Raw genomic sequence first — 27,832 nt, forward strand, 5'->3', positions numbered from 1 at the left:
CATGAGGGGAGTCGCTGGTGGAGGGGATGGGCAAAGTGTGTAACTGCTGTTGCAGAAGCTGTGGCTGCGCTTGCTGCGCAGGCAAGGGGAGCTGGACTGCGCGAACAGGGACTTGCACATGCTCAGTCGGGACGAGAGCTGTGAGAGTAGTGGAAGGGGAGGGCCTGGCGGCCGAAGATTGCAGACAGGGTGGAAAAATTGGCTTGGCTGATAAGGCTTCGCAATAAGTAAGAAACAGGGACATACGGTCTCCGCCGACAGGGATAGGGATAGCCTTCTGGAAGAGAACTTTCAGCAGTTTAGGTGTCGTCCAATCTTTATAATGAAGCTGCAGCTGGGGCTGGCTGACGCAACCACGCTTGGAGCGGCATGGTTGCCTGGCTGAAGGCTGGGTGGAAGCAAGGTGGGCTGGCGAGGTTGGTGCAGTCAGAAGTCGGGAAGAGGAGGGACGGAAGGTCGAACAGAGATGGACCGGTGGAGGAGTCGGAGGTAGGAAGTCATCAGAGTCAGAATAAACAGCGTGGGCAGAAGGCTTTTCCATTTGGAAGCAGGTAAGCTTGCGAATAGAAGGGTATATTTGAAGATGATCTTCGTAGAAAAAGAAAAAAAAAATTATATATATTTTTTTAAGCAGAGTAACGCGTATCGGTCAGGATTCAAAACGAAACGCTAGACAGCGAAGGTGCAAGTGATCAGGGCTTAAATAGAAAATAGGTACTAATTGACAGGCAATTGGAAGCCCCCTGCTGCACACCCCCTGAACTACGCAGGCTAACATGTAAACTGTATTCAGCATGTAAGTGTACATTCATCCCTTTTTCATTTGTTTATTGTTTTCTTTTAAATATATCTGTAGCAGGGTGATTGCCCTGCACAGGTGGAAATTAGTCTATTTATTAGTCTAAGGCTAGCGGTCACCCTGTGTGGCACCTTTTACTTGTAGTTTTTGTACTGTGTTTTATTTTGCCTTTTCTGCAGTCTTCTGTATTCTGTCCCGCCCTTTGATTATTTTGATTATTATTATTATTATTATTATTATTATTATTAATAATAATATATTTTTATGTGCGGGCGGTCGAGCACCGTCCGTCTTATTTTTTATTTGAGACTGGCGAAAAGTCGGTCTTTATATTGTGTAGTCGGTGGAGATCGGGTTAAAACCCCTTCCCTAATACCCTTGTGGGAATGTCGCTGGAGCCTTAAGGTAAATATTATATCAAATTAGGTAATTAAGGCTCTAGCCACAGACTATAAAAACACACCCTCCAGGCTCATTAGGGGGTAGAGTGTCAGAGGAGGAATGTAAGTTTACGAAAAATAGAGAAACAGTTGCTACGTATGCTGGTTTCGCAGCCAGCATACTACTTGTTAGTGTCTTTTGTTTTGTGTTTTGTATAAATCTTGATTTTGTTTTGCTATTTAATAAATAAAACACTGAGCTCCGTTGCACCTCAGTTTTGCTCTGCTGCTTCCTGAGTCTCTGTTTCTGGTCTGAAGTCATCACTACAAGCCATCCTGTTCACAGTCCACTCTGCATTACCATTGTTGGTAGCGTCACATGACCCATTTCTTTACTTTCTGTTTTGTGTTTAATAAATCCTGCACACCGGTGCTGGCGTTTCAACTCCAACTCCCATGTCTCCGTTTTACAGTGCGGTTACCCACACGCGATACAAGTACCTTATCACAACACCATTTAAATGTTGATCATACAAACATCTATGGGGGATAAATGATACAGACCTATCAGCTGCTTAATGATAGTTAAGAGTTTACAGATTTTCTAAAAGTTAATTTATATTTCAGACAATGCAAAGTCGGTTTACAGCCTTGGCACAGCAGTACAGTGCCCCGGAGGAGGGGAAAATAATCTATTTTTGATTTAAATTCAATGCGGAAGTGAATTGCCTCTGATTGGTACTCGACTGGAAGCGTGAGGGCGGCAGCTTTTTTGATTTGAAATCAACACTGACATGAATGGACTTATTGGATACCTGCCAATAAATACTTCTTAAGACAACACAAGTGAGCATTTTTCAACATCAAAATGTAAAAACATTTTGAACATGTTTTCTTTATTATCAATCTAACTAACTTAAGTGTTTCATTTTTCCCCTTGTATTTGTTTGGTACAGATGCTTACAAGTCCTTCTTACTAATGTAGTGTAAAGCAAACCCATGGAAGTGTGGTGGAGTGGTATATGATTCATTGTGTGCTTTCATTCAACTGTATCTAAATTAACACAGTTCAGGACACCCCCTCCCAAGTTTCTTTCATTTCTGAATAATTACCCAGATGGCTTGCTACTTTGCCTTTTAACACTACTTCTGGATTGTGCAAGGCACTTAGTCACCAATCTTCAAGCATTTTGTTTTGTCAATACAAGATGCTTTGCTTTATTTGATCCTGTTCAAACTGCAGGGGAAGTGAATCATATTGTACTTGCGAGACTGCTTCTATACTGTCCAGGGGCAGCAGAGAATTATAAAAAGCACCGTAACAGAACCAGAATCACAGATAGGGCTTATTCAGCAATCTAATGACAAATGCATTCTCATTCAATTACAACACAAGGAGGAATTTATTACATTTTATAGCATACAAGCAGTAGGTTGTTTTAAAAGTCATTGTTGCTTCTCTTCTGACTGGCTTGAAGGCATCTCACTTGGCAGGTTCCTCCTTGATTGGCTGGCATGCTTGACCCCAAACAGGCTACTCTGTTGTATAACTGGCTGTTGTGTCTCCGGCTCCAGAGGTTCTATCTGCTGATAGGTGCAATCTATGCCCTGAATTAGTTCAAGCACCCCACTTGGCTCACACTCACTATGGGTAAGGGTATTCAGCAGAAGACAGGGCCACTGGGTGGAAACCAGCATTCCCCTGAGGAGGAGCCCAGTGCAGCTCTCTCTCCCGCTACAGCTCCTTCCCCTTCTTAGCTGCCTGTTGGGAGCGCTGCTGCTCTTGGTACTGTCGAGAATCCTCCCATGGACGAGGGCCCCGGATATTCCTCCAGTCTTCCAAATTCAACTCCTTCAACTTCTGCAAACCAAAAGGGGGGACATGGGACAATCAATACACAAATGAACTACAATTCAACACAGTGCATTTCTTTACAGTACCAAGCAATTGACAGGTAAATGTTGGGTTCTATGTTTTGTTTTTGAGAGCACACAAGATACCATAATTCCAAATACACCTGGAGGAATTATTTATTTTGAGGCGACTCAGGGTTTTCATTGAAATAAAGTTCATTGTGCAACATGGAGCAGATTCTATTATAATTGTATTTTTAGTTTAAGCCTGACAGTGTACGGAAGTAACAAAGGGAAGCTGGATGTCAATTATAGTAAATCAGTACGTCGTCAAGTAATGCTGTCCTGTATTTAGGTGTACAGTAGATATGCAACATTCCTTCCAAGATCCCAGTTGGAGAATTGTGAAAATAAGGTCTATAAATAGATCTAAGCCCGAAGAAAATGATATTTAAAAAACAAATTAAGGAAAATGGTTTCCTGTTGTACTAGGACATGTCCACCTTTATTGATTCAGTTAACAGCTTTATTTGATGTACTGCTGAAGAACTGTATAAATGGTAAGCAATTCATAAGGGTATTTAGTTCAAATTAGAGATGATGAATCCTAGTTAATCATACTGTGATTGTGAATGCATCTTGCATAAAGTACAACAGGAATGGAAAAAAAAGACTCCTATTGCATAGCCGTTTTATCCATTCCAGGTTTTATTAAGAGTTTAATAAGACATGGACAAATGGGCATACACTGCTTTGCAATAGGAGTGTTTATCTATATATATATATATTACCAAAATAAAAATAAAAATAGTAAAAGTGTTTGTAAGTACACAGCAACCATTACTTCTATAAATAAATAAATAAATACTCACTCTGGCACTGCAGATAAGCAGCGCTCTAGATAAAGCTACGGAAAGGGTTTAGTTTCTCTACACAGCATTTTGTTGTTAAGAGCGGTGTACACTCAGGGATCAATTCCCCCACTTCTAATAAATAACTTGGCAATGCCGTGATTATTACAATGAAAAATGTAGCACCTAGTACCCTTCACTTAAATACAAAGTATGAGTTCAATCAACAGACAAGGTAAACAGTAAATAGCAGGTAACCGCTTTCTTAATGAAAGCTGTATAATTTCAGTATGTTATGTTTTAAAAGACAGCTACTGGAGTGGGGAGAGAGACCAGGGGTGGGGGGGGGGGGGGGCGCTACAGCAGCTGAGCTAATGTGAGAAAGGTACTGTCATCTCCAAAAATCTGTGCGTGTGTACAGCCATTCTGCATTCTTGTAGTGTTGTTGGCAATATGCTGCTATTAGTTTAAAACATTTAATAAATTCCATTCTCTGTGACGTGAAGTCGATTGCCACAAAGTTAACGTAACCTCCTTGTTTCGTAGTTCAAAAACAAAAAAAATCCTGTTTGACTGTATGCCGCTGGGTCCCCCCCAACATTAAGACAGACTCCAGGCATCCAGATCTTCCACTTCACTGTGACGGAAATTTATGTATTCTAATATAATTCTATATTTTTCTTGTATGTGCTGAGTTAATCCTGCATTCTTTCTCTCATCTCCCCTCACCCAACTTAAAATGCAAGCTTCAAAGGAAACTAAGGAAGCAGTCTGCAGATCTGCTAGCCAGGGCCAGGAAGAAATGAATATGATTGTGTTGATTAGGTAAGAATACCAGGCCAAGTGGCTCAAGAAAGTGTGTCTGTTTTTCTAAATGGTCCGACTCTGATAAGATGGCTGTTAAAATGTCTAATGAAATTTATGAGTAACTCTAAGTGCTTTAGAGAATGTCTTAGAATTAGCTTTGCCACTCAGCAAAAATGTTTAGATGAGTATACATAGTTTTCCTAAAACTTCATAAATACAAGATTGACACTAACATTGTGTTCATAGATTTCTTAAACTAACAATACCAAACACTATACTTCCACACTATAATACCAAACACTATAAATCCCCTGGGCCGGATGAGATCCTCCCAGTAGTACTCGAAGAAATGAAAGAAGTAATTTACAAACCGCTAACCAAGATCATGCAGCAGTCTCTTGACACAGGGGTGGTACTGACAGACTGGAAAATTGCAAACGTAATACCGATCCACAAAAAGGGAAACAAAACTGAACCAGGTAACTACAGACCAGTAAGCCTGACTTCTATTATATGCAAACTTATGGAAACTATAATAAGATCCAAAATGGAAAATTACCTATATGGTAACAGGGTCCTGGGAGACAGTCAACATGGTTTTAGGAAAGGGAGATTGTATCTAACTAACTTGCTTGATTTTTTTGTGGATGCAACATCGATAATGGATAATTGCAAAGCATATGACATGGTTTATTTAGATTTCCAGAAAGCTTTTGACAAAGTCCCGCACAAAAGATTAATTCTCAAACTGAACGCAGTTGGGATTCAAGGAAACACATGTACATGGATTAGGGAGTGGTTAACATGTAGAAAACAGAAATTACTGATTAGAGGAAAAACCTCAGAATGGAGTGTGGTAACCAGTGGTGTACCACAGGGATCAGTATTAGGTCCTCTGCTATTCCTAATCTACATTAATGATTTAGATTCTGGTATAGTAAGCAAACTTGTTAAATTTGCAGACGACACAAAAGTAGGAGGAGTGGCAAACACTGTTGTAGCAGCAAAGGTCATTCAAAATGATCTAGACAAGATTCAGAACTGGGCAGACACATGGCAAACGACATTTAATAGAGAAAAGTGTAAGGTACTGCACGCAGGAAATAAAAATGTACATTATAAATATCATATGAGAGATACTGAAATTGGGGAAGGAATCTATGAAAAAGACCTAAGAGTTTTTGTTGACTTTGTAGGCAATGTGGGGAAGCTATAAAAAAGGCTAACAAGATGCTCGGATACATTGTGAAAAGTGTTGAATTTAAATCAAGGGAAGTAATGTTAAAACTGTACAATGCACTAGTAAGACCTCATGTTGAATATTGTGTGCAGTTCTGGTCACCTCACTATAAAAAAGATATTGCTGCTCTAGAAAGAGTGCAAAGAAGAGCGACCAGAATTATTCCAGGCTTAAAAGGCATGTCATATGCAGACTAAAAGAATTGAATCTGTTCAGTCTTGAACAAAGATGACTATGTGGCGACCTAATTCAAGCATTTAAATTTCTAAAAGGTATTGACAGTGTCGACCCAAGGGACTTTTTCAGCTTGAAAAAAGAAACAAGGACCAGGAGTCACAAATGGAGATTAGACAAAGGGGCATTCAGAACAGAAAATAGGAGGCACTTTTTTAGACAGAGAATTGTGAGGGTCTGGAATCAACTCCCCAGTAATGTTGTTGAAGCTGACACCCTGGGATCCTTCAAGAAGCTGCTTGATGAGATTCTGGGATCAATAAGCTACTAACAACCAAACGAGCAAGATGGGCCGAATGGCCTCCTCTCGTTTGTAAACTTTCTTATGTTCTTATGTTCTTATACACATTGTGATGATTGTTGTATGCAAAATTGTATTTTGATAACTGCTGGTATGATATTATGGATTGAAAATATTTGTTTTGTGCCTTACAATGTCATTTGGCACATACATGGTTAAATCTGTAAAGAATAAGTTACAATTTAAAATAACAAATAGTACTTTATAAACAAATATAATTTGTGTTACTCAGGCTCTGAGTAGCTATATATAATAAGGTATGGAGTTGTTCATCTTTTTGTAGGCAACATGAAATGAAGGTTTTATAGAGACAGGAAGGAGCACAGTGGAGTTATTAATAAAAGAGACTTTTCTTAAGTTACCTTTTAAAAAGATATTTGATGGACAGCCTTATCCAAGGCGTGGACAAGATTTCTTTGAAGATCAAAGACACATCTTTTTCTAAGGACAACTGCCAATGAGGTTACATTTTGGGTCAATCCCAAATGATTGGCTGGTGTCTCAGAACACCCATCTCATGCCAATTTTAAAAGACTGAAAATCGAATGATTTCGGGGTCTTGATTTTATCATCCACTCAAGATCTATTTTGGACCTATTCTTTGAGGAATCATCTATATATCTGGAAGCTACAAGAAGATGTGTTGCCTATAGCTATTAGATTTAGAATATCTATTATGTGTTGTCTTTGCTTATCCATGTGTGCTATATAATAAATCTAGTTAAAAATCATTATTTCTTAAATTGTGTTTTTTTTTGTTTGAAACAGGGGCACTTTTACAGAGAGTAAACATTCATGATTTAATCAATTAAAATTAAGCAAAAACTGTGAATTACTATTGGAGTAATGTATTGCTGTAGTTTATAGCATAATTGGTGAACTATAGTGACTAAGTTCTTTAATAGTAATTTGTGAGGAAACCACGTTGTGATATGACCTTAGATGTAAAAATGTAAATATACACGACATCACTGAAGAGACGAGCACAGCTTTAAAAGAAAACAGGCATCCAGATCCTCCACATCACATCATTAGAGAAGCATACACATTTCAGTTTCATTCTCTATACAAAATTACAATTTATTGGGAAACTTACTTAAAATAACTATTAAACTTGTCTTTACAAGTTATGCAATTAAAAATTATTCTTAAGCATTTTAACTAGCTTTTAACACAACAATGGTACTATAGCTATAGCTCTAGCTTCCCTTGGTAAGTTTTATGACACCATAGGAGGCCAGACAATCAGACAGCACTGTGGAAGGCGAGCTTCAAAGAGTTAACATAGTTATGGCCTGTGTCTTATCTAATCAGCTTTGAAGATCTGGTTAAGAATGTTCTGGAATCGGTGTTAACAATCCAATCGATTTAAATCGATTCTGGTTCAAATGAAATGTTCTGCAGTCATTAAATGTATGAACATACTGTGGAATAAATGTATGAACATACTGTGAAAATGCAGAACTACTGTGGGTCTTTTTCCCCCACTCCGATCCTTTGCTAACCAAATATCCTGGAGTCCCTAAATATAAAATCATGTTTAAATATAGTTATGTGGAGCTCAGTACTGCAGATTTCCCATAAAGAGTTTAGGATCCACTCCAATTAAAGAGTGTGAGTAGAGCCACCCAATTGTATGTGGGGCAGGGGAGAGGACAGGGTAGTTTTAATATTCAAGGTTGCATTTGCTGCCAAGCAGGTGCCTAATTAAAAATTAACCTCTTGCCTTTTGTGTATTTCAATGGAGTCAAATAAAATGAAAATTTATAAAAGAGACTGCTATATTGAAGTATCTGAATTAGAAATACATGTTATAAAATAATTTACTTTACATGTACAGTGAACTGATTTGTAACCTGTTCTTTACCTGCTGGCAGTAAAAGCAGTGTTGGAAATGACTCATTGGTTTTGGCCAATGTAGCTGGGTTTTTTGATGGTCAGCAATTTAAAAACCATATAGCGATCTTGTTAATATTAACGAACGAAATACCTTTCAGATAATTTTTTTATATATATATATATATATATATATATATATATATATATATATATATATATATATATATATATATATATATATATAACAGAAAATAATTATGCTAGTGTCTCATATTAATCAACACCAAAAAATTGGAAAAAGCAAAGGTTGTCTTAAAACCTGCTTCAACTGGATTTTGTATGAACAGAGAAAAAGGTCAGACTTAGTTCAGTCACTATAATACTATTGCATTCTACTATATTAATGGTAGCCTATATTTAGATGAAAATAACTGGACCTTCAGCTAAAAGCTTAAACTTCATAACAGATAAATAGAACAAAATCAAACTATTGAAGTATCTTAATTGAGAATACATGTTGTAGTCACTTAAAGGTAAACTGTTGAAAGAACAAATTAAAAGTTTATTATAACAGAGGCCTAACATTGACAATGTACTAAACAAACTTCATAACAGATAAATAGAACAAAATCAAACTATTGAAGTATCTTAATTGAGAATACATGTTGTAGTCACTTAAAGGTAAACTGTTGAAAGAACAAATTAAAAGTTTATTATAACAGAGGCCTAACATTGACAATGTACTAAACAAATTGCTAAGACACAACCTAGATAATGTTCACTTAATTTAATCAATTTAAGAATTAGTTCAGTTTCTGTCTCCAACTAAACAAAAAGTCTTTTTGACATTACAATATCAATTCAACCAAAGAATAAAAATGCTTAGTTTATATAAAGGTTTTACTGCAATAAAAACAGGAACTTGAACGTAAGACAAAGAGCAGAGCGGACTGGAGAATATTATGAGCACGGAGCGGAATATTGTCACCGCTCACATTCTCTGACTCCAACAGGACTGGACCACTGCAGTTCAGAATTGATTTTACTTTGACTTCCCTAGATCATCAATCCCATATAGGAAGAACTGACACCCCAGGAAGGTTAAACTGCATTTTAAAAGAATCTTTCCAGTTATGACTGTTTAAGCCAGGAGGGCAGAGTTACTATTTATTTATTTTAAACAGGCTGCAAGTACATTTTACAGTCTTATCAATGAGAACATATTTTCTCTGGATTTAAACTATATACAGAAAATGTCAAATTATGGCACTGCTTTCTTAAAAAAACTAAGCAGCAGCAAATAAACTGTGATATTGGTAATTTAGCATTGCAATTATTTTAAACCCAGTATTTCTTATTGGCTAACAGTTACAGCGGCGCCACAAACAGAAATGCATACAAGCCTGGGCCTGGTGTGGGATCCAAGCAGCGCTGTGTGTGCACCTCATACCTCATAACTCATACCTCATACTCTGTCTCAAGGGTGACTTTCTGTGTGGAAACTCTTGCCTCCAGCGCCGGATCAAGCTTTGGAGAGACAATGAAATGAGAAATAAAACAATTAATATCTCATAAAAACATGCAACAAAAAGGGCTTTTAACAGAACAAGAGATGGTCATGTTGCCTGCTCTGGGGTTGTTTTAAAACATCAAGTTTTGCAAAGGTAAGAACATGAATGAGTGAATTTACAGATTAAAAATAATTGTGTAAATATACTGGTTTGCACTAAAATCAGTTTAAAATTTCTATACGAGGCTAGGAATGAATATTAAAACTTTGGTAAGGCAAATGAGCGATGGGTGGATGGGCAGATACGTTTAGGCAAAGTTGGAACAAAGAAAGGCTGACGTGACATTGCCTGTTACTGCACTGGTTGTAAAAGCATTTCCGTTGACACTGATAACTGCAAAGTCTGCATTTACTGTACTGTTCACTGCAGTTTTCATTCCTGAGTTCGGCCGTATATTCACTGTACATATCATTGCGTTTTGTCTCATAATGCCTCTGGATGTCGTATTCCTTGAACACAGATATACTTTTCTTACAACTCAAACAGAATACTCTGCCTGTGCTCAGGACAAGGACACACTCCTCACTCCACTTTGTTAAACTTGTGACAACCTGCATCTACTCTCGTTTCTTAGACAGGGTTGAAAAAGCCACTGCAACAGTAAAATAGATCAATTGTACTGCAGCTCACGTGGAAGACACAGAGTGGCGAGAAAGATCTAAAGGTGCATGTGCCATGTGGGCAGTGAAAGAAAGATACAGCCTTACTAATAACTTCAGATTTTACAAGTTAATTAGCCTCTCTGCATGGCTAATCAAATTTGAGGTCTTCCATCAAGACGTGCTTTAATGGTACCTCTTGAGACACATGGTGGCATATCTAGCAGTTAATGTAATAACTCTCACAGGCATAGAGGGATTTCCCAGCAGCTGCAAAGAGTGCTATTCCTTTGATGGAAAGGTTCGTGAAATACCCAGGTCGATTTAGTCAGCGCTACAGCAAGCCCCAAACCTCACCTTTTTCTTTATCTTCTGAGCATCGTATCGAATTTGAGTGAATTCCCGAAGACCGAATGAACCGCCAACTATGAGCAACTGCAATAAAATACAAGCAAGGCATTAACAGGACAGGTAGTGTACATCTCTAGAAACAGTTAGAGGACAGTGCCTTACCCACCATCTAGCATCAATTTGTACACTAGTGAGTAGAGATGTACCAATTCATTGTGTAATTCTTTACATGCATTGTTCGTATCATGATCAGCAAGTTTTTTGCAATAACTGGCAACAGCCTTCGCACTCAGTTTACTAACTTTTGCAAGTTATCGTAAATATCAACTTCAAAATCGACACTCCAGCATGTTGAGGTAAACATATCATTTTGACAGCATTCTTGTAAAGTGTTAACAAGCATATTTGCGTCTGTCTTGCAGCTCATTCCCTCTGTAAAAATGCATGTCCCGTTCACCAACAAATCTAGCAGCCGTGTAGCTTGGCCAAGAATAAGCTCAGAGTCCACATGAACGGAACCTGCAGGGTAAACGTCAATTGCGAGAACTTCCTGGGCATGTATGTACTTGAAGCTTTTTTATTTCCACCTGTTGCGATGGTTATAATTGAAGGTAGTGCAGAAGCCAGTGTTTTTATAAAAGTATAAAGCAATTCTATGCAGACCACCAGTTAAGCATGCAGTTTATCTATGATAGTAACTGACTGACGGGGCTGCAGTTATGATAGGATCTCAGACAGGATTCATAAAAGTAAAAGTATGTTTCACAAAAATTCTGTATTTATTTCATTAAAAAAAATTAGAGAATTATTCAGAATTAGAGGCAGCACCAGAATAAATGTCTTCCATACGTTTACATTTTACAGCAAATTGTAAAATTGTTGAGATACTTGTGTTGGAATGTTTCAAAAAGGTATAATATAACAAAAATAATAAACTAAACAGTTGATGCATGGCTGTGGCAAAGTGCCCGCCCCTGTGTGTATTTTGTGTTATATGTTGTATGTTAATGTTGGTGTATAGTCATTGTACACGGGATATAAACGGGTCTGTGTAACATGAGTGTTTAAAATGTATATTTGTACTTAGACACGAGGATTGCACAGCACTTCACATGCAAGTAAAAAGTAACAATATGTGAGCACGGGGAATTGCACTTTATTAATTCACGTGCAGTTGTACCGCGACTCCAATTGAATGATTGAGTAGCAGTCGAGTCTCGGTATAGCTGCATAAATGCAACATGATTTCACCCACTCGGGGTTGTGTTCGTTGACGGGATTGGAGACGGAGGTAATTGTAAAAGTATTAAGTAAAACAGAAGCTCACCGTGTTTTGTTTAGTGTTAGTCCGTTTTGTTTGTCACTTTGTTTTGGCGAATGTGCCGTGTCCTGTGTTTTTGTTTGACTTACAACCATTTCTTTTCTGACTGTCTGTTCATTTATTAAATGCTGAGCGAGACCATTCGCTCAGCTCCACCAAACTCCACCTCTCTCTCTGTTTATTTCCTGGTTCCTGTTTCTAGTCTGATGTCCCCCACTCCGGCCGTCTTTGTGACACGTGGTGTCAGAACCGGGACTACCAGCGCCTCCTAGACGCAGACCAGAGTAGGGAAAAAAAAAAAAAAGGACGGTTGTTTTTTTTTGTGTGGGGAAAAAACAAAAAAAAAACTGTTTTTGGATTACAAAAAAAAAAAAAAAAAATAATAATAATAATAAAGAAATGGGGAGAAGCGGGAGAGGAAAGCAGCAGCAATGACTGCCGGAGGAGAAGGAGGAGGAAATAGAGCCCAGGTGGGAGGAAACAGAGCCTTTCCCATCCTCTGAGGAGATGCTGGACTGGGTGTCGGACCCAGAGTGGAGCAGGGAGGACCTCCCACTGGTTGTTGACCTGCTGTGGGCCAGAGATGGGGTACGTTGGAAACGCTGGGAACAACATTTCTACCCAGTGCCCTTCGTGAGCCCGGCAGCCGTGGTGATCAACTACTTGGCTGCCGATATGGGACTGCCCAAGCAGGATGCATTCCAAGTGGGAGGAGCCACGCCCACCTGCATTCTCATTGGGCTGAAGGGAGACTACTTGCAGCTCCCATCTCCACCAACAGAGGAAGAATGCCTTCTGGTTTTGCCTCCAGAGCCAGAGGGAGAGGAGCCGTTGCTGCCGTCTCCAGCGTCAGAGGGAGAGGTCCCATTGCTGTCTCCAGAGCAGGAGGGAGAGCCGCACCTGTCCCCTGCAAGTGAGGGAGAGCTGCACCAGTCCATTGTAACAAGGGTAGTTAGTGTACACTAAAAGTGTTAGTACGTTTTGTTTGTGATACACAAACAAAACGTACTAACACTAAACGTTTCGTTTAGTGTTAGTACATTTTGTTTGTCTATTTATTTTGGCCTAATGTGCCATGTGCTGTTTTTTTTTGTTTAAACCTTTTATTTTGTTCACTTATTAAACCGCAGCACCTCAATTCACATTTCACCTGGCAGTACTGTGTGTTTCTTCCGGGACAAACAGTAAACAAACAAAACGTACTAACACTAAATGAAACAGACACTAAGAAACAGGACAACCAGTAAACAAACAAAACGTACTAACACTATACAAAACAGACACTAAAAAACGGGACAAACAGTAAACAAACAAAACGTACTAACAATAAACGAAACAGACACTAAGAAACGGGACAAACAGTAAACAAACAAAACGTACTAACACTAAACGAAACAGACACTAAACAAACAAAACGTACTAACACTAAACGAAACAGGGCACGAACACTAAACACAAGACAAGTACGGTGCTGATGCTTCCAGCATTATTATTATTATTATTATTATTATTATTATTATTATCCTCCTCACTCTCTCACGTTCCTTCGCCCTGAACACACAACCCTGAGTGAGTAAAATGTGCAACTATATATACTGTTGTGCCAAGATTCAATTACTAATTAATTATTCACTTGAATCCCAGCACGTGAACTAATTTGTGCAACCCCGTGCTCACATACTATTAATTACTTACATGAAGTGCAATCCCCGTGCCTAAATACAACTATATATTTTAAATCATGCATGCTACACAGGCCCATTTATAACCCGTGCACCAATACCTATACACCAACATTAACACACCATACGCAACATAGAACACAAAATACACACAGAGGTGGGGCACATTGCCACAAGCATATAAAAAGCTTGCGTCAAATCCTGGTGGCAACGTCTCCAATTTATTTAACCACCTTGTGAGGCGAGAGTGTATTAAATGGAATGTCCAGACAGTAATTTATGTGTACAGAAATAAAATAATTTATTTTTATTTTCTATACACAACAAAAGGATTAAATAACAAACGAAAAACAAAATGGTGTGAGGGAAGGAGTGCAGGGGTGGAATCCAAAACAAACTGTGATGACTCGTCTTTAATTTGTCTTCGTGGTGACCATACATAAACAAAAAAAAGACAAAAGAAATGTTAGTGTTTCAAAAAAATCCCGCTGCACAAAACCAGACTCTCCCTTCACCCGTTACTCCTCCTACTTTACTTTCGGACCAACCCCGAACACAGTAGTACGTTCCCTTTAGTATGTAATGTCCCGCCTCTGTAGTCAGTGGAACACCAATCCCCAACCGACACGTGTCCTTCTCCTTCACTTGACTCCAGTGGCTGGAAGTTACATACTCGTACTTCCGCCCCTCACCAAGGTGCCGCCCCTCAAAGATGACTTTTGCCATGGTCACGAGATCTTGGTAAGGGAAGTCCCGAGTTGGTTTGATGCCATCTACTGTCGGGAGGCTGAATCACAGACCGAAAACCCTTTGACTCATCACACACCTCCTGATCGACACCCCCAACTTCACATTGAAACAAAGAAACAATTTCAATCCAAGTCACGTACCGCTGCTCCCTGCTGAGTTTTAGTTTTCTTATTTGAACATACACCAGTTATTTTAAACAGTGTCAGGTGCTCACCCACACTCCTCTTGTCACACTGACGATATCGGTAGTATAAACACAGGCCTATCTGCTGACTGAGTAAATGCAGTTGTATATTATGAAGTTATACATCATTACACAGTAATACTGGCTAATCAACTGTAGAAATACAAGGCTTGTTGTTCTGGTATACAACAGCTACCTGTGCTATGCTTTCACACACTGTACGACACAATTCACATGCATGGGGCACGGCCATGACCTGTGTAACGTCAGAAAGCAGTACGTTATCACATTGGAAGTGGTACTCTGTCAGATTTTGGTACATGTGCAATCAATTGCGATCATACGTACATTTACCATTAATTATACACAATTTTTTGTAAACAAACTGGAAACAGAACAAGACAAAATGACAAGTCCACCACAAAGTTGCACAAGTAACAAAATGTACAAGACCCAATGTATTGCATATTATAGATATTTGCATACTATTTTCTTAATAGTGGAAAACAATTATAAATTACATTAATAGCGACATAAAAGATTGGAATATATGAATTTAAAAAGATTAAAAGACTGAAAATAGCATAACGTACCACATATGAATGGGCACTTCCCTGCTTTCTTAGCAGTTGTTAGGCACGAGCAAGCGCAGTGCACTGCTACCACTTTTGACTGCGTACCTGAAAATAACACGACACCAGGGTAGTGCTGTGGCAAAGTGCTGAGTGAATACAGGTGAGTGCAGAGCAGATTAATCACGCAGACAACTGCTTTCAGATGCAAGGGTGTTTTATTTAATGAATGATAATGTCCAGAGCCCGAAGGCAAACACTAGTAAACAATAAATGTTGGAGTGACACAGCGGCTTGTATCGCTTGTAATTGTAATCCCCGGATTTGACCCGCAACCAAAAGTCCAGGTTTTACAAACACCAACACTAAACACAAACAAGACAGTGAAGTGATATTACGTGCTAGTGGTGCAATTTACAGTTCTCCGTGAAATGCTGGGGTGAAAGTGATGCCCTGGTCGATGCTGGCTTGCGCTACAGCTCTGGATCGTGTTACTCGTAGTTTATTGAGACAAACAACAGTTACAGCCGACTCTAACAAACACAAGACAAACACTCTCGGGTTTCAGTATTACACGGTATTCCTTCAAGGTCAAATCCAACCATTTACAAAGGAAGAGATTACTGTGCTACACCCCTATTTATACCCTCCCTCATGACCCCTTCTCCAATCCGCGGATGCCGTGCCATTTCCCGTTCGGGTTATTAAGTTCGGGTACCGTAGCTCAGTCCCTTTTCTAGCCTCCCGACTTCCACCTATCCACGGGAATAAAGTGTCAGGGTACTCTGTTCCCTTTATCTAGTGCCCTCACAGGTCAGGAGGGAGATCTAACACCAAGCATCTGTCACAAGTATGCTCATAAAACTCACACACTGAGGAGTGTCTTTAGTGTACGTTCAAGACACTCTACTAGTCACTTTCAAAACAACACACTATGTACTTTCAAAACACCTTTGCAACACTCTTGAGTACATTAAGTTCAAAGCATTTACGTTGCTTTTTACAGTTATGGTATTACATTTGCATTTTCCCCAATCGTTTATTCAGCTAAAGCTAACTGAATTAACCAACATAATAATTTCCTAATAAAAACTGTAACTGTACTGTCTATCAAAATACGGAGAGTTGAAACACAAAGCAAAAAAAATAAAAAAATAAGAAAATGAACTATATACACATTAAAGAAAAAGCGTATTGGGTTATTTTGCTCGAAAAACAATAATTCGAGGGATATGCATGTTTTGAATATGTTATCTTCTTTAATAAAACTTTTTTAATGAAGAAAAAATAATATGTTTAATTAACTCTTTGCTGTCCATTTAGTTAGAGCTTTTCAGACGTGTCAGGTCCAATTTATTTTCACAAGCGCGGTTTATTTTACATGCACTGTTTAAAATATTTTTTTTGTCAGAGTAAAACAGGTTTAAAAGGCATTGAATCGCAAAAAGACACTCAGTACTGTAACTCCAGCCAAGCCCCACCCCTTGTTCGCTGTATTTTTCACATACCTCTTTATGGTCGTGCATACTGATAAATCCTCTCCTGATCACTCGTTTTATCGCCAAACTCCTCAATAATGCGTTCCAAGTCATTATTTTATTATTATATAAATTCTCAAAAAGCTCTGCAAATGTCCATGATATTTTTTGAGCGCTGGATGCAGAAGCAGCTACCTCCTTCCTTTGTTATGTCTGTGTTGTCTCTGTAATGCATGGGGCTATGAAATACGCCCTTTTTTTCGGTTTCATTTGGTTCGTATCAGTCTCACTCGGCCATTGAAAGGTTTTCTCAGCTTTGGACATCAGACTGGAAAGGGAAAATTCTAATGTCGGACCTGGTCCGACACAGGACCACACAGGGTTAATATTATAACAAACACTACTTATTATAAACATACTAAAGTGTAACACCTGTACATACTCATAGAACATGTCTATTCTGGGGCTCACCTTTGTTTTTGTTTTTTGTGTTTGTACATTAATTGGGCATTTGTAATGAAAAACGCTGACATTATTTCCTCCACTGTTCCCTTTAAGTGTATCTGGGCATTTCCTTTTTGATAAATAACAGAATATTTCTTGAAAGTTGGGCTCCCTTTTTCTAACAGGTCTACCCATCGTGTTGAAACTCTCCACATGTGGTTGGATTGTGATGTTACACTGTGACAGAGATTGAATGATGTTTGGTGTTAGATCTCCCTCCCGACCCGAGAGGGTACTAGATAAAGGGAGCAGAATACCCTGGATAAAAGGCATTACACTTTATTCCCGTGGGTAGGTGGAAGTCGGCCGGCTAGAAAAGGGACTGAGCTACGGTACCCGAACTCAATGACCCAAATGGGAAACGGCGTGGCATCCGGGGATTGGAGAAGCGGATGCGCTCGTTAACCAAGGGGTCATGAGCGAGGATATAAAATAGGGGGGTAGCAAAGTAATCTGTTCTTTTGTAAATGGTTAAATAAACAACCTAAAAGAACTTCCTGCATTTAAAAGAAACCGTGAGTGTTCTGTTAGTCTGTCTTGTAAACATTGTTTGTTTCGTCTGTTTTCAAGATTACCAGCACGACCCGGAGCTGCAGCCGCAGGCCAGCATTAAACCCGGACACCAGCACTTCACCTTCCACTAGGAAGCACTTAATTCATGCACCGTAGGAACAGAATAAGATCAGAAATTAATTAGCCACTGCCAGATATTTCAGTGTGATGTTGGATAAAACTCCTGATGTTGCTGGTAGGGAACAAGTAGCGGTTGCTTTACAGCAAGTACAACAGCTGAACAACTTTTTCATATTTTCTGGCTAACATGAACCTGTCTTTTGACAAGCTAAGAGGGCAGTACTGCGATGGGGCAAAAAACGTAAACAGCCATGTATCAGAGTGTGGCAAAGTGGGTGCTGATTGTGAACAGGTGCAGAGGTGATGCAGTGCAGGAATAATCACAGACAGACAATTGTAATCCAGTTTGGAAAAGAGACTTTATTATTTTTGTAACTCCAGGTCTGGCGATCAAACAGTAGGCTCTGGCTATACACACCAATGTGTAAAGCACGGAGAAAAAAGACAGGGATTGCAGCCCAAATAATAAACACACATTACCTGCCCCACAATCATACTCGACACGGTCACCAATCCGGGTGCGTGCAGTAGTGCTCTTGGTGGGTGATAACAATTATTAATAGTGACTGTGGTGAAGTGCTGATCCGGCTTTGTGCTGGCCTAAGGCAACAGCTCCGGATACATGTTAGCCGCCTTGTGGTTTACAAACACAACTACTAATAGACACAAACAAACAAAACACTCACAAATATTCTTTATACACAGGTTTATCTGTGTCTCTCACAGTTCTTTTAGTCTTAATACAAAAACCACGTGAAGGAGTAGATTGCGATTCTCTGGCCCCTTTTATACTGTCACACATGACCCCTTGGTAGATGCTAAGTCGTTTCCCTTCCGGGTCAAAATATGTTCTTGCAACGAAGTCTCGCCTTCTTCCAGACTGACCGACTTCCCGACCCTGGGAAAGAACTGTCAGACCAGCCCGTCCAATGAACTCTATTTTCGCTGCTTAGCACCCTTGGGAGGGAGATTTACAACCACGATTCATTATACTTCTGTCACACAGACGCATTGTCTAAATATGGTTGACACTGTGAGCGCTAATACCACGTCCAAAACCTGTACACATTCATCCATGTTAGCAAGCACCACAGCACTGTTTTTAAAAAAATACAGAAGGACATCATGGCCCACGCAGAAGGGTCTTCAAGTGTGCATGGCAGTGAATACAGCGGTTGGGAAAGATGTCTTCAGGCTCTTCACAAAGCGCATTGGTATTCACACTGCCGAGCTCTGCATATTACAGATGAACAGTTTTCTGTTATTCGAGAAGCCTTACAAAATATTCAGCATAATGCCACTAAAGCAAGTGAATCAGCAGAGGCAAAAGTCCTTATGATTCAGATGTATTTAGAATTTACAATCTGCCTTCTGGTATTTTTGGATGGGTTAAACAGCGTGAATTATTGTAGCATTTTTTGCAGAGGGAGGACATGGATTTTGCCAGTGCTGTAGAGAGCTGTTAAGTGTTCTGCAAAGCCTGAGAACAGATGAAAAGTTCCATGAGTACTATTTAAAAGCTGAACATTTGGCAAATAAATTGGATCTACATATGACAACATTTAGGAAAAGGTTGTTTGTACGCCACGTGAAGCCCAATTAACACGCTCGGGAATCGGACAATGCTATTTATAAAATAGCTTGGATAAATTAAGTGCTGCGATTGGCTGAACAAGCTCACATGACCGTGCAGTAATTATTGTCTTACCGCATGGCTATGACATCATAGACCAACTTACTTACCTGATCTATTAATATTACTACGCCTTAATAGTAACAATTATCTAAACAGTGTTTCTGTAGGTAAAAATGTCAACATACAACTGAAACAGCATTTAAATTAACATTTTTCATCTCTGTCACTAATAATTACAGAAAAATTGGCAAACATACTGTGGTATTTATTTAGTCAGGGAACAGAACAAAGAAAATTATGAGGCTAGCAGTAGCAGCAACACTATTCAAAAGCCATCTCAGAAATCACCAAGCAAGTCTCACTCAGAATGTATATATCTGCAGCCGCTGCATCTACTTATAAAACTAAATATTGCCTTATAAAACTGACTAGCGAGTATGCAGTGTTTAAACTCGACACAACATATACATCTCACCACTATGCTCCGATTTCAGAAACATATTTAAAACAAAATTAAAATCTCTCCTGCTCTTTGCTGACACAGTCTTTGGATTTTTAAACCAGGTCGGGTTCAGTATAGAATTCTATTGTGTTCGCTGCGGACGGGAAGGACTGGGGCACTGCCAAAGTGACACGGAAGTCGTTTAGTCCACATATCACCTAATGCTGGTTTACAATCTATGAAAATTATGCTGGTTACTGGCCATTGGTGTGAAAACAGCCTCAGAAATTATTGGTCAGCTTCTCTTGAAGATCACAAAGCCTGAGTAGGATCACTTCCTACTAAAAAAAAACAAAACAACTCTGAAGCCCCTCCCTCGAGTGCCAGTGCAGTGTTTGGCTCTTCCAATATTCAATGTAACGTTTATGGCAAATTAAAAAAGTACAAAATATATGTTACAATCAAAGTCTCCAGGGACTATTTTTTCTCAGTGGAATGATACATAATATATTTCTTATTTTTTTCCTTAAATATTTAGCCATTTTATAAGGGAAATAACCCACTCCAGGATGTGCAGCAAGACAATTACCTGGAGTGGGTTATTTCTTATATCTTTGCCAGAACTCGTGAACGTCTCTAAAGAGCTATTGTATTTACTATTGTATCCTGACGTATTCGACCTCGTGTTTTGTTTTGTTTTTCTCTTCAATTCACTGATGTTGTACCAACTCTGAAGCCTTTAAAATAACACAGTACATAATAACAGAATAATAGTTTAAAAATTAAACCTTGGCGTATTTCTTTCCGATGATAACTCATTTTATTTATCGCTGTCATCTCAACATGTTAAATGTAGAAAACTCCTGTTATAAATATAGATCTGCTACTAGTATTACCATTTAAACGTGATCACTTACACAAAATCAGAATGATCAAACAAATAATCCATAAGATTGTTTTTATTTTTGAATGGCGCTTACACAATCTAACAATTACTCAGCTAATAACTATTTTGTTAAGCACACCGATACAGTTTTGTACTTAAAAAAAAACAAAAAAAACAAAAAAAAAAGGTAATACAATTCTAAAACGCCTTAACAATTTTACTGTTTCCGAAGGCTGTTTTTGCTCTGTACTTGTTTCCTCGGAATATGCACGCCTTGTATAGTTGGTTTTGATTGCGAAGCATCTCATGGTAGTTTTTATGTTTGGTACCTTTCCTTTTTTAAAGCAACTGGAAGCTGCCGCGTATCACAGTCTATGGTAATCCTGTGATACTCCTGTAGTAATTTTAAATGCAACAAGAATTATCAAAGGATTTTTATAACAGCTAACAGTACAACAGGCATTTCATTAAAAGCAGCAGTTACTATTTTGCCTTTTAACGTTGCTACTCAATGCTATATATTTATTACACCACATTTTGAATGCACTGCATTTCACAGCTCACTTGCTGGAATTTGTTATAATGAGTACCATTTTTATAAGCTTTATAAGTGTTTAGTAAATTTAAACTAAAATTTAAACATTCGCCGTTTAGTCGTGCTTGAATGACTCATGGCAGAATGTCCTCGCGGAGTCAGACAGGTTGTGTGCTCGTGCTGAGTCTGGCTGCAGATTATTCTTAACCGTCATTTGTCAGGTGATAGAGAAATGTGAAGTATGTCTTGCTTGTCTTCTTTGAAGAAGGGACAGTGGAAATTGGAGTCACAGATTTTATCGGTCCCAGAGATGAAACAGATGAAACATTTTAACAACGTCAACTGGGACTTCGAGAGAGAGGTTTTGGTGAATTTGCCAGCAAAAAAACAAAACAAAAACAAATACATGGCCAGACTTCTATATTTCTCAGATTTGAAAGCGCTTTACTATAAAATAGCAAACTCTAAATAACCTAAATATGTCTTTAGGTTTTGTTATTGGATATTGTAACATTGATGTTGATTTGTATGAGATATTGGTCCATGGTTGCATGCTGATAATATCTGCCAAGTGTCAGATTAATCACTTCAATGGTGCCAAAGAATAAAATTTCGGGAGGTTTCAAGAAGAAATGCGTCACACAGCCATTTCGGTTTAACACCAGTTTCTTAAAAGTCAGTTGTATTGCTACAGTGTCAAGGAAGATGCTTGTGAAGTTTCGCGTTAGTCAAGTAAACCTTTTGTCAACTAAATTACAAACAGTTTTCAAATAGCAGCAGTTTGTTGTTAGGGGCGCATTTCGATAAGATTAATGGCAGCCATTTTGACATTAAAATTTATCACAGCAACTTCTGCTTTGCAAACTTGATGCAGGTTTGGATGCTGATGATACATGCCAAGTTTCAGATCAATCACTTCACCGCTTCCCAAGAGGAAGATTTTGAAAGGTTTTATAGAAAAATGCGTCACGGTGACAATTGCAAGGAAGCAGAAGCAAAATTTTTTCAGCATCAGACAGCCAAAGTATCCAACTTTTTACCTGCCAAGTCAGAACCTGATCAGTCACACTTTGGCTTGGAAGCCTAATAATAAAAATTAAAAAAAAACATTAAAAAAAAAAAAAAAAAACTTTAACAATAACAAAAAACTAAGAAAAAAAAGCTGAAAAGACACAGGTAAAGACATGTTTGTGTGTGTGCTTGTAGAAGTACCTATCTGTTTGTTTATTTCACATCTCAAAGTTTGTAACATGTTTTCTACATCGCAATTCCATGAACATTAACAGTTTTTACATTTGCAACACTAGTTTCTTATTTAGGAATACAGCTGTATTATTAAAATAACATCAGGTTATTACCATAACCCTGGTTCCCTGAAAGAGAATGACAACCATTACCGAATGGGAAGAGCCACTCTGACCGTCAGTCTCTGAGCAAATATACAAAAGATGCCCTATCAGGGCCTTGCTGTGAGGGGGAAGTCCCGTCCACCTCTGGCTGAAGAGGGACGTTTACAGTTGCACATCGCCATTTTCTTTCGAAATCAGAGGTCAGCTGGGCCACGACCTCGAAGGGTAATGGTTGCCATTCTCTTTCAGGGAACCAGGATTATGGTAATAACCTAACGTTCCCTTTCAATTCGAATGACAACCATTACCGAATGGGAAAGCTGTACCAAAGCTGTCGTAGCTCCAGATTACCGAAAATACAGCCCCACAGCAATAGCAACAGAGCCCACATGACGCCTAGGGGCATGCCGCCTGCCAAACTCTAGAGCCCAGAGAGGGTCTCGTTCGGTTTGTCATATCAAGGCGGTAAAAACGCACAAATGTCTGACTACCTGTCCATGTAGCAGCATTCTCATCTAAGGAGGCACCATGAAGGAAAGCCCACAAAGTTGACTGGCCCCTGGTAGAATGTGCCGTAATGTCCCCCGGTAACGAGCAGTCAGTGTGTTCATATCCCAAGCGTATCACATCTGTCACCCAGTGCGCTAGACGTTGCTTTGATAGGGCCTGACCTCTAGAGCGGGACGCATCTCTGTCTCCAGGACGGCTGATTCGTTGATATGGAATGAGGGTACCAACTTTGGCAAAAAGGATGGATTTGTTCTTACTGCGAGTCATTTCCAGTGAAAGCCATACATGTGTCATCGATGGACAGCGCATGAAGCTCACTTACTCGTCTGGCAGATGTAATGGCTATTAAAAATGCCATTTTTAATGAAACAGGGTGCAGTTCTGCTGACGCCATGGGCTAAAATGGGGGACCCATGAGGGCCCGCAGTACCAGTTCTAGATTCCACTTGGGGACCATACTTTTCATGGGAGGACGAAGCCTCCGAGCCCCTTTAAGAAATTGTACCGCCAGGAAATGTGCCCCAGGGGACACTGAGTCCATTTTGTCATGGCACACTGATATTGCTGCCAGGTATACCTTCAAAGTGGACGCTAATTTTCCTGCGTCAAACAGGTGTTGTAAGAAGGTTAATATCGTCTCAATCGGGCAAGTCACCGGATCGTGACCTTCGGCAAGCACCAGTCTTAGAAAAAAAACTTTCCATTTATATGAGTACTGGGCTCTAGTGCTCGGCGCTCTAGCAGACTGTAGTGTTTCTACTACTGCATCTGGCAAACCTCGTTCCGTTCAATGGCCAGACCCTGAGTTGGAGCTGGGCTGGGTTCGAGTGCCATAATAGCCTTTCTGCTTGGCTCAGGAGGTCCTTGCGTAGCGGGAGCCGCTACTGCTGACCCGACATGTCGGATAGGAGAGCAAACTAGGGAAATCTCGGCCATCTGGGTGCAACCAGCAGAACCTGTGCTCTCTCCACCCTGATCCTCTCTAGTGTCAGTGGTATTAATGGTAGCGGAAGGAAAGCATACAAGAGCCCCTGTGGCCAGGGGTGAGCTAGCGCATCTACTCCCAGGGGACCCCCCCCCGTCTTGTGCTCTATGGAGAACCATAGGGGGCAATGAGGTCGACTCGTGCCGGTCGAAACCTCTCCGAAATCTGCTCCACCACTTGAGGATGCAGCTTCCACTCTGTGCTGTCTGCAGCTCCTCTGGATAAGAGGTCTGCTGCCTTGTTGTCCACACTGGGGAGGTGAATTGCCCTGACAGAACGCAAGTTTCTGTGCGTCCAGGACAGGAGTCTGTGCACTGCGTGGTGAAGGCCCGGTGAGCGCAGGCCACCTTGGCGATTTATGTAGGCTACCACTGTGGTGTTGTCCGTCCGGACCAGCACATGTTTGTGCGCTAGTTGCTGGCGAAAATGTAACATGCCAGGCTCACTGCTTGCAGCTCTTGTGCATTTATGTGTGCTTGCTGCCAATGTCCCTTCCACTGACTTCTTATTCCTCTCCCGTTCCAGACCACTCACCAGCCCAGACTGGAGGTGTCTGTAGTGATCACTTCCCTTCTGTAAGGGGATCCGAAGCACAGATTCCAGGGACGGAGCCACCAGTCCAGTGTCTTCCAGCATTGTCTGGACACTCGCACCAGCCGGTACCGATCTTGGACTGGGTGCACCTTTAACGTATTCACCCAGGCCTGAAGCGGGTGCATTCTCAGCAGCCCTAGTGGAAGGATTCTCGAGACGGCTGCTATCAGCCCCAACAACCTTTGATATCGTTTGACTTGTAGGAGAGCGTCCTCTCTGAATAGGGAGAGTGTGGTCTCCAATGACCGAATCCTGTCTTCCAACAGTTGCTCTTCTGTTGACGTACTGAGAGCCCCAACTTCACCACATGATCTATGACCTGTTTTGTGTGAGCCTCTGCGCGCGCTTTTGACTGCGCGCAAATCAACCAATCATCCAGATAGTTTAGGATCCGAATATCCTGCAGCCTGAGTGCAGCCAGTGCTGCATCCATGCACTTTGAAAATGTGTGGGGTGCCAGCGAGAGGCCAAATGGCAGCATGCAGAATTCGTACGCGTACGCGACGCACAGATATTTTCTGTGTGCGGGACAGATCGGGACGTGAAAGTAGGTGTCTTGCAGGTCAATCAATGTGAACCAGTCGCCCAGTTGGACGGACTGGAGGATACGCTGTGCTGTCAACATGTTGAACTTTCTCTGTTTGAGGAACAAGTTGAGGACCATGAGGTCCATAATTGGTCTAAAACCGCCTTCCCTTTTGGGCAACAGGAAGTACCTGGAGTAAAAGCCGCTGAGCGCATCTCTTGGACTTACCAATCGTACAGCGTTCTTCCTTCGAAGATTGGCGATCTCCTGTTGAAGGAGTGTCGCCCTTGCTAGTTCAACGGTGGTGAGGAGCCCATCCTTGAAGGGTGGCGGACTTATGCGGAATTGCAAAGTGTATCCGTGTCTCACTGTCGATAGCACCCAGGAGTCCAGCCTTGCCATGGGTCATTGCCGTTGATCAGTCCGGTTGTGGGGGGGTTTGGTGGCAGCCGGGGCCCCTCTGAGGCGGTCTCCCTTGGGCTTGGGAGGGGGTGGGTCTTTCTTAGGCCCTGGCCTTGGTCTCCGGCCAGAGAACCGGTTATCCCTGACCCGCGGTGGTCCCCTGCCGCTGGGCCTGCCTCTGCCTGCTTGTCTATTCTGGGGTGGAGGGCAATGTTCAGACCCTTTCACCCTGGCAGACTGCCCATGCCACCTTGGGCGCTGACGGTAAGCCGGAAGGTGCGAAAACTTGGAGCTGACCTCCGTGGCCTTGTGGGACCTCTCAAGGCTTACGTCAATGGTCGCCCCAAAAGTCTGCCCCGGTGTAATGGGGGCGTCCAGTAGTGCCACCTTCTCAATCTCTATGACCTTGGCTTGTGTCAGCCACAAATGCCGGCAGGCGGCCACCAGCGTCGCCAATGACCTCCCTGATGCCTGACCTAACACATCTATTAGGTTGGTCATTGCCTTAGTCACCGCCTGGAGCTCCCCCGTGTCTGCCTGTGTAGCCCTGTCACAGAGACTGCCGAAGTGGGCGGCATCAGAACCAGGAAAAGGAATGAACGACAGAGAGGTGTGGTTTGGTGGAGCTGAGCAAATGTTTCGCTCAGCATTTAATAAACAGAACAGAAAATAAAAAGGTTGTACAAACAAACACAAACACAGGACACGGCACACGTCGCCAAAACAAAAAAGACAAACAAAACGGACTAGACAAACAAACACGGTGAGCAGATACTTTAACTATTATTATTATTCTTATGATTACTTTTACCTCCGTCTCCTATCCCGTTCTCCCCTCACCGAACACCCAACCGCGAGTGGGTGAAAACATGCTGTTTTTATGCAGCTGTACCAAGACTCCACTGCTAATCAATCATTCAATTGGAGTCTCGGTACAACTGCACGTGAATTAATAAAGTGCAATTTCCCGTGCTCACATATTATTACTTTTTACTTGCACGTGAAGTGCTGTGCAATCCTCGTGCCTAAATACAAATATACATTTTAAACACTCGTGTTACAGACCCATTTATATCCCATGTACCAATGGCTATACACCAACATTTAACAAACCACATGCAACATAACAGGTAATATGCACAAGGGTGGGCACTTTGTCACAAGCCCTCACCTGCAGCCTCTCTGCCAACTGATTCTGGTAGAGCACCAGTATGGACATGGCATTTGCTGCTCAGGCCAACAGCGCTGCCGATGCGTAAGCTTTTTTGAGCATTGCATCTCTGCAAGGCTTGGACGGACAGGTTGCGTCTTTATCCCCCTTGGTGAAGGTGGATCCTTGCACCAAAACTGTGACTGTGTCCCTGACAGTGGGGAATATGCCTAGGCCCACTTCTTGGGCTCCTGCAGTAAGAAGCAGAGACTCTGGTGTTCTGGAGACTGAGGGTGCAGACGCTTGGTTGCTCCAGGAGGAGCGTAACAGTTCCAGGAAGTCCTGGCTTAGGGGAAGGGCATGCTGTGGGTCCCCTTTCTGCTGGTGGAAGCAGTTCCCCTTTCGCTCCTGTTCTGCCGGCCAGGGAACGTCCGTGGCTGCAGCTGCATGCTGCATTAGGGCCCGAAACTCTTCCATCTGCAGCACATGTGGCAAGGGCATTACGGAGCCTCCCACCATGGCCTGCCCGATGGAGGCGGCTGGGTCAGAGATGTCCGATCTGGACGCAGACAAGGATAACTCGCCTGAGCTAGGGGGTCTAGGCAGAGGGAATGGGGAATGAGACTGTGGGGGCTGGAGCTGCCCGGAGGTAGGGGGCAGCCTGCCCTGAGATTTCAATAGGGTCTCCAGCATGGTCTGCTCTGCCTTTACAGTCTCTGCCAGCTCCACGAAGTGCCGCTCAGCCGAGCGTGGGTGCCTTTGAGGCGTCTGTGACAGTGCACGTCTGCGCCTGCGTGGAGAAGGGGAGCAGTGTCTGAGCCGTGACCATCTGTCCCTTGGGAAAGGGGAGCAGTGCTTGCGCAGCGA

General features: G+C 41.2%; 1 protein-coding gene across 1 annotated transcript in view; it reads right to left on the minus strand.

Annotated features, from left to right (window-relative positions):
* Positions 1 to 2,563: 2,563 nt before the first annotated feature.
* LOC121323880 (cytochrome c oxidase assembly protein COX16 homolog, mitochondrial) overlaps positions 2,564 to 27,832 on the minus strand; it is a 31,101-nt gene continuing 5,832 nt past the window's right edge. Inside the window, exons 2-4 of the mRNA XM_041265194.1 lie at positions 10,833 to 10,910; positions 9,770 to 9,832; positions 2,564 to 3,040 (exon numbers count right to left, since the gene is read on the minus strand). Coding sequence (XP_041121128.1) covers positions 2,915 to 3,040; positions 9,770 to 9,832; positions 10,833 to 10,910 — 267 coding nt within the window. The 3' untranslated portion in view covers positions 2,564 to 2,914. The remainder of the gene's footprint in view (positions 3,041 to 9,769; positions 9,833 to 10,832; positions 10,911 to 27,832) is intronic.

Source organism: Polyodon spathula, chromosome 12 (assembly GCF_017654505.1).
Source record: "Polyodon spathula isolate WHYD16114869_AA chromosome 12, ASM1765450v1, whole genome shotgun sequence".
NCBI classification, from domain to species: domain Eukaryota; kingdom Metazoa; phylum Chordata; class Actinopteri; order Acipenseriformes; family Polyodontidae; genus Polyodon; species Polyodon spathula.